The sequence below is a fragment of the Porites lutea genome, chromosome 8 (genome assembly GCF_958299795.1).
Source record: "Porites lutea chromosome 8, jaPorLute2.1, whole genome shotgun sequence".
Lineage (NCBI taxonomy): Eukaryota > Metazoa > Cnidaria > Anthozoa > Scleractinia > Poritidae > Porites > Porites lutea.
Window position 1 is genome coordinate 6478797 of NC_133208.1, and position 12118 is coordinate 6490914.

Here is a 12118-nt window from a genome sequence, read left to right on the forward strand (position 1 = left end):
TTTAACATAAGAATTTTAAAAGCCTATTTGCAGTATAAGTTTACTGTGCAGAGGGTCAACGAGGCATCGTTTTTTGAAGTGACAACTTCAAGAAGTTGCGAGGCCATCAATGGGTTTCATTATGTTATGTTTGGCCCGAGTGGTAAGGCAATAATATCCTGCTCAGTGTTTCGCTAATATTCCTGGTTTCAACCTTTGAAAGCTTTCTCGGCTTTCGGGAATTTTTCCCCCCGTTTGTCGGCCATTTTTTTAAGCGGGCGCGGGAACCTGAAGGAAAATGACGTCACGTTGTTTACGAAGTTTGATTGGTGAGTTATCTCTTCTTCTCGTTCCAAATATGGTACTTTTGAAAATGAATAATCACGAGCATAGGACAAAGCAAACATATGAGAGTTACACGTTTCAACCCCTTATGGGTTTCTGGTGCCCCTGAATGTAAAACACGGCTGCTTACTCGGTAACTTTGTTAAACCAGCGTACAGCTCCAAAAAACTTGCGAAAACTCTTGCGTGCTAAGACCAGTATGATTTACAATGGCAGCGAGGCGCTGGTTACTGAATAAGCTCTTTATACCTTAGATTGTTCTTGAATCATGTAAGACTGATGTATACATACCTTATTGTCTAAAAGCGACCTATAGTGGACAAATTCAAATTTGATTCCCTTTAAAACTGATCGCTGGGCTGAAAGTGATGAGGGAACCAACAAAGTCGCGGTTCTTCCTCGTGCTGAACACCTCGAGTAATCTCTCGAAACTGAAAGCAGTTGCGGGAAAAACCCCACATTCCTCTCAGCAAAGATCACATCCGGTTCGAAAGTGATGAGCAAGCACAAAGATGATTTTTAAACATACGACGACAGTTCTTAACGACGCTTTCCAGTAGGAGAGCCGTTGTATTTCCCTATTTGTAACACGTCGAGTTAGACAAAAACCAGCAGTCCACCTTCGTTCTGGTCTTCGCGGTCTCGCCTCCAATAACTTTTTGTTTAGCGGAAATAACCGAATTCGAATTCAATATAACAGAAAGTAAACTAGGGGAAAACCCCGTTTGTGCCCCTGACTCGTTGCCAAACGCAGACACACTATTCATCGTATTCGATGTGTTAGTTTCCTACATCTGTAGACCGCTGACAACTTTCGAGCCAGAAAGTTCAAAAAGGGACTAATGTTCTAAATAAAATCCACGAAATGCGAACGTTCATTGGTTTAGTGCGATATGATTCATTTGTTTTTATTGTTCCACCAAGGTGGGCCAAACGATTTTAACACTGAATTGCACCATTCAACTAAAAGAAAAGTTTGGAAATGCCCCACCGGAAGGGGCAAGGGAAAGTCAGTGGCACTAAGTTGTAAAAGAAATTCAAAACTAAATAACAAAGAAATGGAAAATACGTTGTGATTAATTCGATTGTTGAATAGGTAACGCATTCACATTAAAAGGAAGTAATAGTTTTTAGAGGTTTGGTCCAGGTTCCCTTCTATTTTTGCGAAAATAAATACCGCCCGAAGGGTCGAAAATTTGTTCGGATACCGAGCAGAATTCCAGCACAATAAGGGTGTCAGAGCAGAATTTTGACCAGAATAAGCGATTTTTACGAGCACTGCCGGCATGAGAATAAGCCAATTTACGAGCAGAATTTATCCAAGCCTAACTAGCCTGCGTAGGCATGGCGGTTTTGGTTGGGCGCGCTAAATAATAAAGGAGGGCGCGGGCCAGGAGGCTGGGACGGGAGCTGCTTTCACCGCTCAGTCTCGACAAAACCACGCAAAATCGCCGTGCTACGCGGGCTAAGCACACACGAATACTAGTACATTCTATATTCCTACATGCACAACGAGAAGGACTAGCAGTAATTTTTAGACCACACCATCTTCATAGATTATCTTTCGACACTACGCAGTTTAAAACGACCTCACTCTTTGCTGGAATATCTGACTGATCACTTAGTTGACCCTCAGGATCGCTCGCTACTGGCACGAAAGTAACGGAGGTTAACCAAGCCGACTATTTCCACAAGGTCCATGAGGTCATAAATAATGCGACATGTTTACGTATCATTGGATAAAAAAGTTAATGTCGTTAATCATATCAAGTATAAAGTGAAATTACGAGCCAAACGATTTGTCTGGACTGTTTTCGAAATACGATCCCCGACTGTGCAACTTGGAAGACACGCAGGTCACGCACGCTAGCTGGGAGTAGCCTGCATGGCAAGCGTTTTCGCGCGAGTTCGTCGAGAAAGTTGGGACGAGAGCAAAAAAAAAAAAAAAAAACACGCTTGCTACGCAGGCTAGCTAGGGAGACTTTTTGGGATTTGCATCCTCTTGTCATGAAAAGGAAGCAGATCACCGCGACACAACGATTTTTTTTACCGACTACTGCGACATGAAGTTTAAACTTACCGCACACCGCTTGGACTCTGAAAACCGCAATACCCTACTTTGAAATAAAAATTACCGCAACACCGCACCAAAAATAACCCAATACCGCAAACCCTTAGGCCCCCCTCCTTTAAAACAAAGGTTAAAGGCAACTCAGAAATGGCCTGATATGGTGTTGAAGGTACTGAAAATCAACAAGGACTGCACTATTGTTTACACTGGGAGGATGCGGCGCCTATTCGAGTGAAAGTGAAATCTTTTGTAGGGTGAGTGAAGCGAGCCACGCGAACAAGCGGCAAAGCCGCGAGGGGCCCCGCCCCCCGCTGTCGCGTCTCCCCTCGCGTGCCACTCGCGCTTGTACTTTTCATGATATTCCCCAAATGGAGAGCTTGCTCGCAGGCTTGTAGTGTTTGACAGAAGTACTCTTCGTTAATTTTTCTGTTAACTATGTACAACACAATCTAACAGGACTCACACCACCACCCCAGATTAGTGTTTTTTTTAAAATTTAAAATAGGCAACTACAAAGTCTTTTTAGCTGTAGCAAAATCAATCTTAAAGTTATTGCTGTTGTGTGGCGAGCCTCACTGAAAGATTGCTTAAAAAGAGACGAGCTTTGATGGTTCTTCTTGCACTTTAGCTTTGCCAGCTACAACGCCTGATTCAATGCCGCACTCATCTTGCCCTCGGAGAATCTTGAAGTAACCTTACAATGAAAAAAAAAGAGAGAGGTTAAGCTTGCATTTTCGCGTTTTTTTTTCCGGAGAGTTAAGGCAAGCGTGCAGCGAGCAAGGAGCGCCAGACACGCGCGACGAGAAAGAAGCATAAAAATTCGCGCGTGTCTTGCGCTCCTCGCTCGCTTTGCTCTTGCCTTCTTGCCTTCCAGAAAAAGACAACGCTTGTTATGCAGGATAAGAAAAGTTTGGGTAAATTAAAAGCTACTTTGTTAAAAAAAAAAAACAAATCTTAAGAAAAAGTTGCTTGCTATTGAGGTAAAAAGTTCATGTCATTTTATCACAAAAATTACTTATTTTTTCATATATAATTGAAATGTTGTCCTCTGACTGCTAGTCCTAAGTGACACTCTCAGTCAAAGCGGGCCACTTCTGTAGATGTGCCATTTTTTAGACGCTTATTGTTGCGGCTGGGTTCCCTGCTTCTTCTTCCTGCCTTTAGGTTGTCATGTGATAAGCCGTTTTTGTACAAAGTTACTTGACGTAGTGTGGAGCGATTTCACCCGAAGTAACGACGTTTTTGAAGCCTTTCGTTGCCTTTGGTTTGGATTTGGACAACGTGTAACATCCTTGTTTTGTACAGATTGAATGGTTTCTTTGAATAAAAGTGTTAAACGTCCGTTTTCAGCGGATTTGTACCTACAGCAATTGATTGCATATACACGTACGTCCTAGTTCAAAATCCATAGGCGATACACATCAAAATGCCCTGGTTGCACTACAATAATAATTATTAGCGGCGCGCCAGCGAAGCACCATGTGCAAGGAAATCTACCCATCCCAGAAAATTTGGTAATCACGTGACCTTACACCGAGCGAGCGAGCGACCGTCCGTCCGCACCACAGGCATACCAGTGCAAAATAACTCAATCAACAGGTATGGCAACCCAAATGCAACTCGAGGTTATTTTGGCGGGAAATCGCATAGCCACACGTGTCACATCTTAAGAGTTAATGAAGACGAAAACGGAAAGTGGAAACTGTTTCAGTATCCGTGTTGTCTAAAGTATTAAGCTTAGATTTAATTGTCATGTCCACAAATTTGGAATATAGAGCAAGAAAAAGACAGAGAAAAAGAGAAAGTAGACGGAGGGCCAGCAAAGCTAAACGAGAAAAAGGGCGACAGAGATCTAGAGCGAGAGATAAAAAACAAAGGAGACATTTTTTTTTGGAACTTCCAACAAAAAATGTCTCCTTTGTTCTTGAAGAACAACATGAAAATTTTGTAGCGGCGGTAACAAAATAGGAAATGCTAGCGGCCACCAAGGCAAGGTGAAAATAAGCGGCAGTGAAAAACGTGTAACTAAAAAGTTTCTGGAAGTTTCACGTTGTAGTCGTGCAAAACAACGGCAAAGAAATGTACAAAAAAAGTGTGCAGCACGTGCATAGCTGCTTTTTTGGCTAATTGGACCGGCCTATTGTTGTATTTTCACCATTCTCGTTGCCTTCGCCGCTTTCAATATAGTATTACACGATTTCATATTTTGTTTGAACAAACTTTAATTACTATCGAGAGCTTCGCTTCTAGCCCTGGCCGCCTGATTAGCTCAGTTGGGAGAGCGCCAGTCTGCTGAGCGGGAGGTCACGGGTTCGTTCCCCGGCCGGATCAACATTCAGGGTCTTTAAATAACTGAGAGGACTTCGTAATGACATCTGCGAACGGTTAGACTTTCTAGTATTCTCGGATAACGAAGAAAAACTGTAGGTCCCGTCTCACAGCTCTTACACTTATCTGGTTCTTGTGGGACGTAAAAGAACCCACACCACTGTTCGAAAAGAGTAGGGGACGTAGACCCCGGTGTTGTGGTCAACCTTCACTCATCACATCATTCACATCATGGGTTGGGTGGGTACAGTAAGCTCATAAATGGGCTGAGAGCGGCTGCCAGTGGCGCCTTTGTATCTGACGTCCGAGCTTACTGTTCACATGTTAAATGTATTGTAAGAGGGCACGTCTGTTGTCCTCTCATCCACGACTCTTCATTTCATTTCATTAAATCTATATAATTACCATGACTTGACAAATCGATTCAAATAGATATAGTGAATTAACTCGACTATTACCTTTATCTCCCCAGTCTGTGTTCCAGGAATTTGCGACCAGCCTACAAGAAACAGGTAAGTTTACCTAACCAAGCTTAAACAAATACCAAAAATATCATGTCAAAAGTTTCTCACAGATACTCTGTTCATGTTGTTCTTCAGCAACACAATTAAAAATAAAAAACTGTTCTAGTGAGGCCTTAAACTGCTGTTTAAAAGTAAAATCTAAAATCAAACTTTTCGCCGATCAACGGCACATCATCCCGAAATTTAAAAATTCTGCGATGGCGACCGCCCTTTTTATCTAATCTATTGTTGCCCCACTTCCTGTTGTTGTCCTCCTTCTACCTACCCTCTCTCCCCTCCTCCCTGCCCTTTTATGGCCCTGGGCTCTGTTTCCCAAAACGGTACGGAAACTTTACGGGCCCAAAGGCATTTTAAAATCAAAACTTTGACCTTGAATGTAAAACCACACACAAAACAGCTTTGGGGACCCAAAACGTTACCGGGACTTTTGAGAAACAGGCCCCTGGGCAGAAGTTAAGTTTGTGCACTTGCCACACTGCAAAACAGCCCGTATTTTAGCCTAAGTTAAGAACGCCCGCGCGTGTGGTCAAAGAAAATGCCTGGAGTGAGGGCGAAAACAGAGAGTGAGACTGTGCCCCACTTTGACACTCAACTGAGGCTCATGCGCTTTCTGCCCGCAAACAAAAACAAACAAACAAACAACAACACCAACAGAGACAGCAACTGTTTTGTAGTACAGACCCTCCTCCCCTCCCTTCTCTGATTTTTCCTGAGGGGAGGGGAGGAAGTTCTGTACACAGGCTACTGTATTGCAGTCTATGCACTTACCAATATGGATCGCCACCCTCTACTCCCCAGCCAAGGATCTTAATAGCATGTCCTCCAAGAGCACCTCCACTAGTGTGACGATACACACCTACAATGACAAGAAAAGAAAATCAAAGAAAATGACAAGAAATCAACATCTATAACAAGCAATATTATAATTATTACTTAAAATTGAAGGCAAGCCTTGCCTTCAATTGGACTGCTAAGGGTTGGTAATTTACAAATTTATTTGCCCAATATTACGACTAGACAAAACTAGTCTTCATCAGGGCCTAGAAAAGCTAAGTGAGAACAGAATAAACGGTTGCAGTATATAAAATAATATAAATAATTATTATAGAGTGTTTTCACTCATGTGCCCAGCATCTGTGCAAATTGATTGGAGCAAAAGAAAGCATTTGTATTAGAAAAGAGTTCAACTACCACAGGACTGATTTGGGACACCAACATGGCCGCCGTTTCATTGTTTTGGGACACCAATATGGTCGCTGTGACGTCATGTCAAAACACTCTTTATACGGTAGTATTTGCTGTTTGCTTTGGATTCAAGGAGAAACCCTTTTTGAGAGTGATCTGGGTTAACCTCTTCAAGACCCAATATCCAGTTATAAATTCTCTAAACTGGCCTATAGGCATTCCCATAGACACTAAGTTGAGAGAATTTGATAAAAGATCAAGGTTGTGCTATAAGGAAAATTGAAGGGAGCCCAATGCTCTGAACTTAGCATATGATTTGTATGAAAAATCTGAGATTTTCTACCTGCCCAAGAGCAAAAGTTTATGAATACTCTTGACTGTATGATTCACTTTTGTTTGCCCTTTCTTCTCTAGCCTGCATTGCAAATGTAGTCTAATCCTGGGTAGTCCCTGTTCTGGGCTCGCTACAGACTCAACAATTACTGGAAGTGCATTTCGAAATTTTAACCCGATTGTAAAATCAACCATGGCTTTTTCAACAGGCCAACTATAGTGCATACTCAAATCCTGGCGCACAGGTGGCAGCCCAGTTAAGGCTTTGGCACTTTTTTGCAGGGGTCTTAACCAGAGTTTAGTTTCGTCTGTGGCACAGGCTATCCTTTTCCTACCAGCTAATGGGTGGCTTGTCATTTACTAATAGGAGCTTAAGCAAAGACGTTTTAAGCGACGCACGTCAATCGGACGTGAGGCCTTCTCCCTTTTATATGTCATGACGATAACAAATTTGTATTGCTAATAGTTTCTTTTCTCTTAAAAAGACGATTTACCCAAGAGTTTCAACCAAACCCAGGGTGCAAAGAAAATTATTTTAACAGCTTGCCATTCAGGCAAGCTGAAGCTACCATTTACTAGCCCAGACGTCATTTCAACTAGCCCCAAAAACTTTTTGACTAGCAGAATTGATGTCACAGTTCTTCTATTATTCGAATTCCTCAAAAAACATAATTTACTTGCCCGTCGGGCAAGTTAAAAACAGAATTCACTAGCTAGCCCAATAGCAAAATCGACTAGCCCCAGGCTATTAGACACTCCTTTCTTTGCACGCTGCAAACCACTACCAAATGATGCCAAAAGTCCACTTCCGGTTGACGTCTGTCAGCTCAAAAACGCTGATGCTCAAGCTCCCTAATATAAACACAGAAGAGGGGCCAACAAGAATGCATCATTTACCACTCTTGTAGCTTGGGAAGTCAGCGTACACAGTGAAGGCACCTTCCACTGGTCCATAGGTCATGATCTCTGTTTGAATCTTTTCAACCTCAGAGCTAACAGCATAACCACTTTGCCCATATCTCTTGTCATTTGAGTAGGTAACGTTGTATCCTAAAAGGCGATTGAGTGATTAACATGTTTTGAATGATTTATATGACAATTAGAGCAAGTTCAAAACATAGAAAGTTCATGACTATAGTCAGTGCAAAAACTAACAATACGGCAGTGAGTCAAAGAATTTGCCACTACAAGGCCTGTGTAGTGGTTTGCACAGGCAAGCAAAGAATCAGTGGTGGATGGGGGGATGGGGGAGGGTATGGGGGTACTCCCTATGATGGCCTATAGGAGGAGGATCAGGCACATTTTATAATTGTGAAAAAAGACAAGAAAACTTCAGGTTAACCCTTTAAGCCTTAAGAGTGATCAGCATTAAATTTCTCCTTGTAATATCAATGCTTTGTAAAACAGAGTGGTCATGAGAATTATGGACATGGTCACACAAGATGAATTTGCTTGATATTTTATCACCTTCTCCCCACTACTTCTGTAGGAAATGAATAGGGGCAATAATGATAATTCAAATTTTCATCTTAGGGAGTTAAGGGTTAAGTGATGTATTTGTATATTTTAAAAAAATTGTGCATTTACAGCTGTTAAAAGGGATGCAGTGTTCTGAACTAGTATGTGAAAGGGGTACCATTATTATCAATGGAAGGTATATCATGATAGGGGTACCAATGGTACATAAAAAGGTAAGGGATAGGAACTCAGGGAGGGGCCTCCCAGCATATAATTAGTTGAGTTTGACTTTCTAGTCTTCTCGGATGAGGACGATAAACTGTAGGCCCCGTCTCACAAGCCCTTGCACATGTAATAAATCTGTGGGACGTTAAAGAACCCACACACTCTTTGTAAAGAATAGGGCAGTGCCCGGTGTAGTGGTCTATCTCACTTTCACACTCATGTATGGGGGCATTATTACTAATTCCTTCGTTACTAATTTTGTAAACTGCACCTTAAGCAGTCTGGAAAAGTCCCCCAACCAGTGTTGTAAATTAGCCCTGAAAAGCCCTGAGGGGAGTGGATAATAAGATATTTACATTTACATTTATATATACCTGCTTCACATTTTTTTGTGCATGGAGGGGTAGGAACGATGCCACCACATGGTTTAAGATGGCCTTTCACATGGTGGTCACAAGCTTTGACCTCATATGGTTCACAACCTTTGTGTGAATCATATTGGCCTCCTGTAACAATACCACTTTTTACCCAATAATTCCTGAGGAAAAAGAAAAGAAGCTTAAAACAAAAGCATAAGGAACCCAAGGGTTGTCCAACACATTTTATGACCTGAGTCAGGTATTCTAATAATTATTATTTCAACCTCCAGATCAACTCAACAAACAGAAATCAAGTTGTCATCATTTTTTTTACTGTTCCTTTCAGTCACATGGAAACTCTTCTCCATCAACAGTTCTGTGCTTTGCTACCATTTATCACCTTCGCAGACCCAATGTCTCTAAAAACTAAGCACTATCTGTGGCTTGAAATTGGTGCATTCAGATCCACTTTTTTCATTTTTGTGTTTAAAGCTTCATTGGCTGTCCAAAAATGCAATATTCCGTAGGGCTTTGAGCTATTTGAGTTTGTGCATTACTGAAACGTGCGGCACAGGGAAAGTGCTCTTCATGTGAAGTCAAACTGACGATTACTTATTATAATTACTTGATCATCATAACAGTAGTCAACCTGACTTCCCGTTAGTAAGTTTACAGTAGATTGGTAGATCAGACTAGTGAACTTGGATAATGACTGATCAAAATCATGAAACAGCCCGACTTGGTAGTATTTATGCATAAAAGGGAAAACATCTTGAGTGTATTTTCAGTTTGTATTTTAGAGACATCAATAAAGGCATCAAAGGAAAAGAGCCTAATTTACAAGCTGTTTTGAACATCCGCATTTTTTATACAAGGAAAAATAAGATGCATCTTATTCATATGGCATTAACTTCATTAATATATATATATGAGGCTTCCTAATCTTGGGTACATACATCTGTAATTAAAAACTGGTGTTATAAGCTGATCTAAGGGTTTTGTCTTAGCTAAATTGATGTGTGTTTTAAGGGAAAGTTTGCATCAAAATGTAATAAACCTCTTGTGTGAGAGGCAATGATCGTTAAATTTTCCACTATGGCCTGATTATGACTCACCAAGCAGCCTCTGGAAATCCACCATCACATCTGTTAAATAAGAAAGGATACTAATTAATGACTTCAGTAAAATATTGCCACTTACACTGAAAACAACGTTATTTTTTTGTAATCTCCCTTCAACTGATTTTTTGCAAATTATGAAGTCCTTTCTATGATAATATCCTTATTTTAATATTACTTAATGTTCCAAATCTTTGTGTATATGTCTTGGCCAGCACCAACAAACCCCCTACCTGTAAGCTCTAAAAAAATAATTGTCATTTCCTGACTAGCCTGTCCTGGGCGCCACGCATTCAGAATAAGAGGATGAGCAAGGAGATGTGAGCAGCGGAAAAACTGCAAGGGGTTTTTTTTTCTTACCCATAGTCTGACTTCATGTCACACTCCACTATCTGAATGCCAATAGAAGAGGATATTGCATGACTTGATTCGATCCGGGTTTTTGCCCACTGTGGGGAGCTAATTCAAGGTATTAAAATACACATGTGGAAGAGGACAGTGAATTAATATTTCTAAAACATTTTTCGCTGGGACCGGCGATACAGAGCCAGCTTATAGAGCCATGTTGGAGGAGTAAAACAATTAAATGATTTTCCTTTGGGAAAAAAATTTCATTTTCAGGCAAATATTTTTTTATTGTTTATTCCTCTAACATCGCCGCTGCACACAGGCTCTACAGTAGCCTGCTCTGCAATTGACAATTGATGATGATTAAGATGTACAATGTCCCGGCAAGGTCTCTTGTTTAAAAAGGGCTTAATTAAGGAGATTCTAGCTTGAGGGACTGGTGTACATAAGTGGAGGTATGTATTATTAACCATTAACTGACCCCATTCCACATGAAGAGCAGCATGAAAGCAAATCCTCAGCAGAAATATGGGGTGTCAGTTTGCCACCAGATGCGATGCAGATCCTGTCTGTCATTGCTTCTACAGCTCCAAATGCCTGGTAAAATGTAATGCATAATGTGTAATATTGATATAAGCTAGTACTAGGACCTGTGTGTTTACCTTTTTAGACTGACAAATAAGACAAGTAACCTAACTTGCTTACATTTTGAGTAAAAATCAAATGTCATGCATGCGCATACGAGACATTCACAGTCTACAGAGTGCCTGTTTCATTAACTAACATTCTTTCAGCTGGAAATTCTCTTTAGCTAAGCTGGCAAATTTCTGCAACATTCCTTTGCCCATTATTGCAATTTTGGTTCCAAAAACTAAATCCAGACAAGTGTCCTCATGGCTGTGCTCTAGCGGCACTCCTGGACCCTAGCAACTGGTGGACTTCCTGGCTCCTACCGGCGACTAGAAAAGCTTAGTTTTTTTTCAAGAAATCAACTGCTGGGCACCCTGGATTTCACAAATTCAGAGCACTGGGCTCCCCTCAATTTCTCTTACTGCACGGCATTAGTCCACCAACTTGTTGGAGTCTTCTTCCATGGTTTGCAGTCTCCCTTGATGTTTCATTGGTAAAAAAATAGTAAGGCTTTCTTAACCCCTTAAATAAGTCTCTAGTGTGACCAACAACAATAATCTCCTCACAATATCGGTAAATAAACAACAGAAAAGGTAATAAGAATCAATAAAACAATCATCAAAGGGAAATGCTTTGATCTTTTGTCAAATTCTCTCAACAAATTTTGTAAGGAAATTCAAGGAGATCGGTATGGAGAATTTGTACGTGGATAATGGGGCTTTTTTAAAAATGCAGTTGCTAACTACAGCAAACATAATAACTTACCCAGCAGCTTCCACAGGAACCCTGATCACGAATTTCATTAAGGGATTTGCACTCTGACCACTGCTGTCTTGAATCAAATTCAGTTGGGATCTTGACGGATTCATACTCTGTCTTTTCTGAATAAAATCAAGCAAAAAGTGTTCAGTATATTCGATAATTCACACTTAATCAAACCAAAAAGTGCAACTGAGTCTGGCATTTCCTAAGCCACTACAGGTAATTCCCTTGAAAATGATGTACTATCCAGATTTTTCAAACCTGGCACAAATGCCAGCCATATGATAGTGCATTTAAAAACTGCAAAAAAAAGATGGGGTCATTTATTCACTTATTTTTGCTGTGTGCCTGTAATTCTGAGTGTTTTTTCCTAGTTGCGTGCAAAATGTTCAAAACAATCATCAAAAATGTTTTATTTTATAGCAAAAACTCTGTCTGGGCTTTATTCTTTCA

At 40.8% G+C, this 12118-nt stretch overlaps 1 protein-coding gene across 2 annotated transcripts in view; it reads right to left on the reverse strand.

The window, feature by feature from the left end:
- Positions 1-2867: 2867 nt before the first annotated feature.
- Positions 2868-12118, reverse strand: part of LOC140945939 (cathepsin B-like) — an 11348-nt gene continuing 2097 nt past the window's right edge. Inside the window, exons 2-9 of one of the 2 annotated variants that reach the window (XM_073394999.1) lie at positions 11669-11784; positions 10755-10870; positions 9923-9952; positions 8823-8986; positions 7663-7815; positions 6016-6103; positions 5182-5222; positions 2868-3089 (exon numbers count right to left, since the gene is read on the reverse strand). In XM_073394999.1, coding sequence (XP_073251100.1) covers positions 2983-3089; positions 5182-5222; positions 6016-6103; positions 7663-7815; positions 8823-8986; positions 9923-9952; positions 10755-10870; positions 11669-11784 — 815 coding nt within the window. In that variant the 3' untranslated portion in view covers positions 2868-2982. The remainder of the gene's footprint in view (positions 3090-5181; positions 5223-6015; positions 6104-7662; positions 7816-8822; positions 8987-9922; positions 9953-10754; positions 10871-11668; positions 11785-12118) is intronic. The other variant, XM_073395000.1, reaches the window with a different exon arrangement.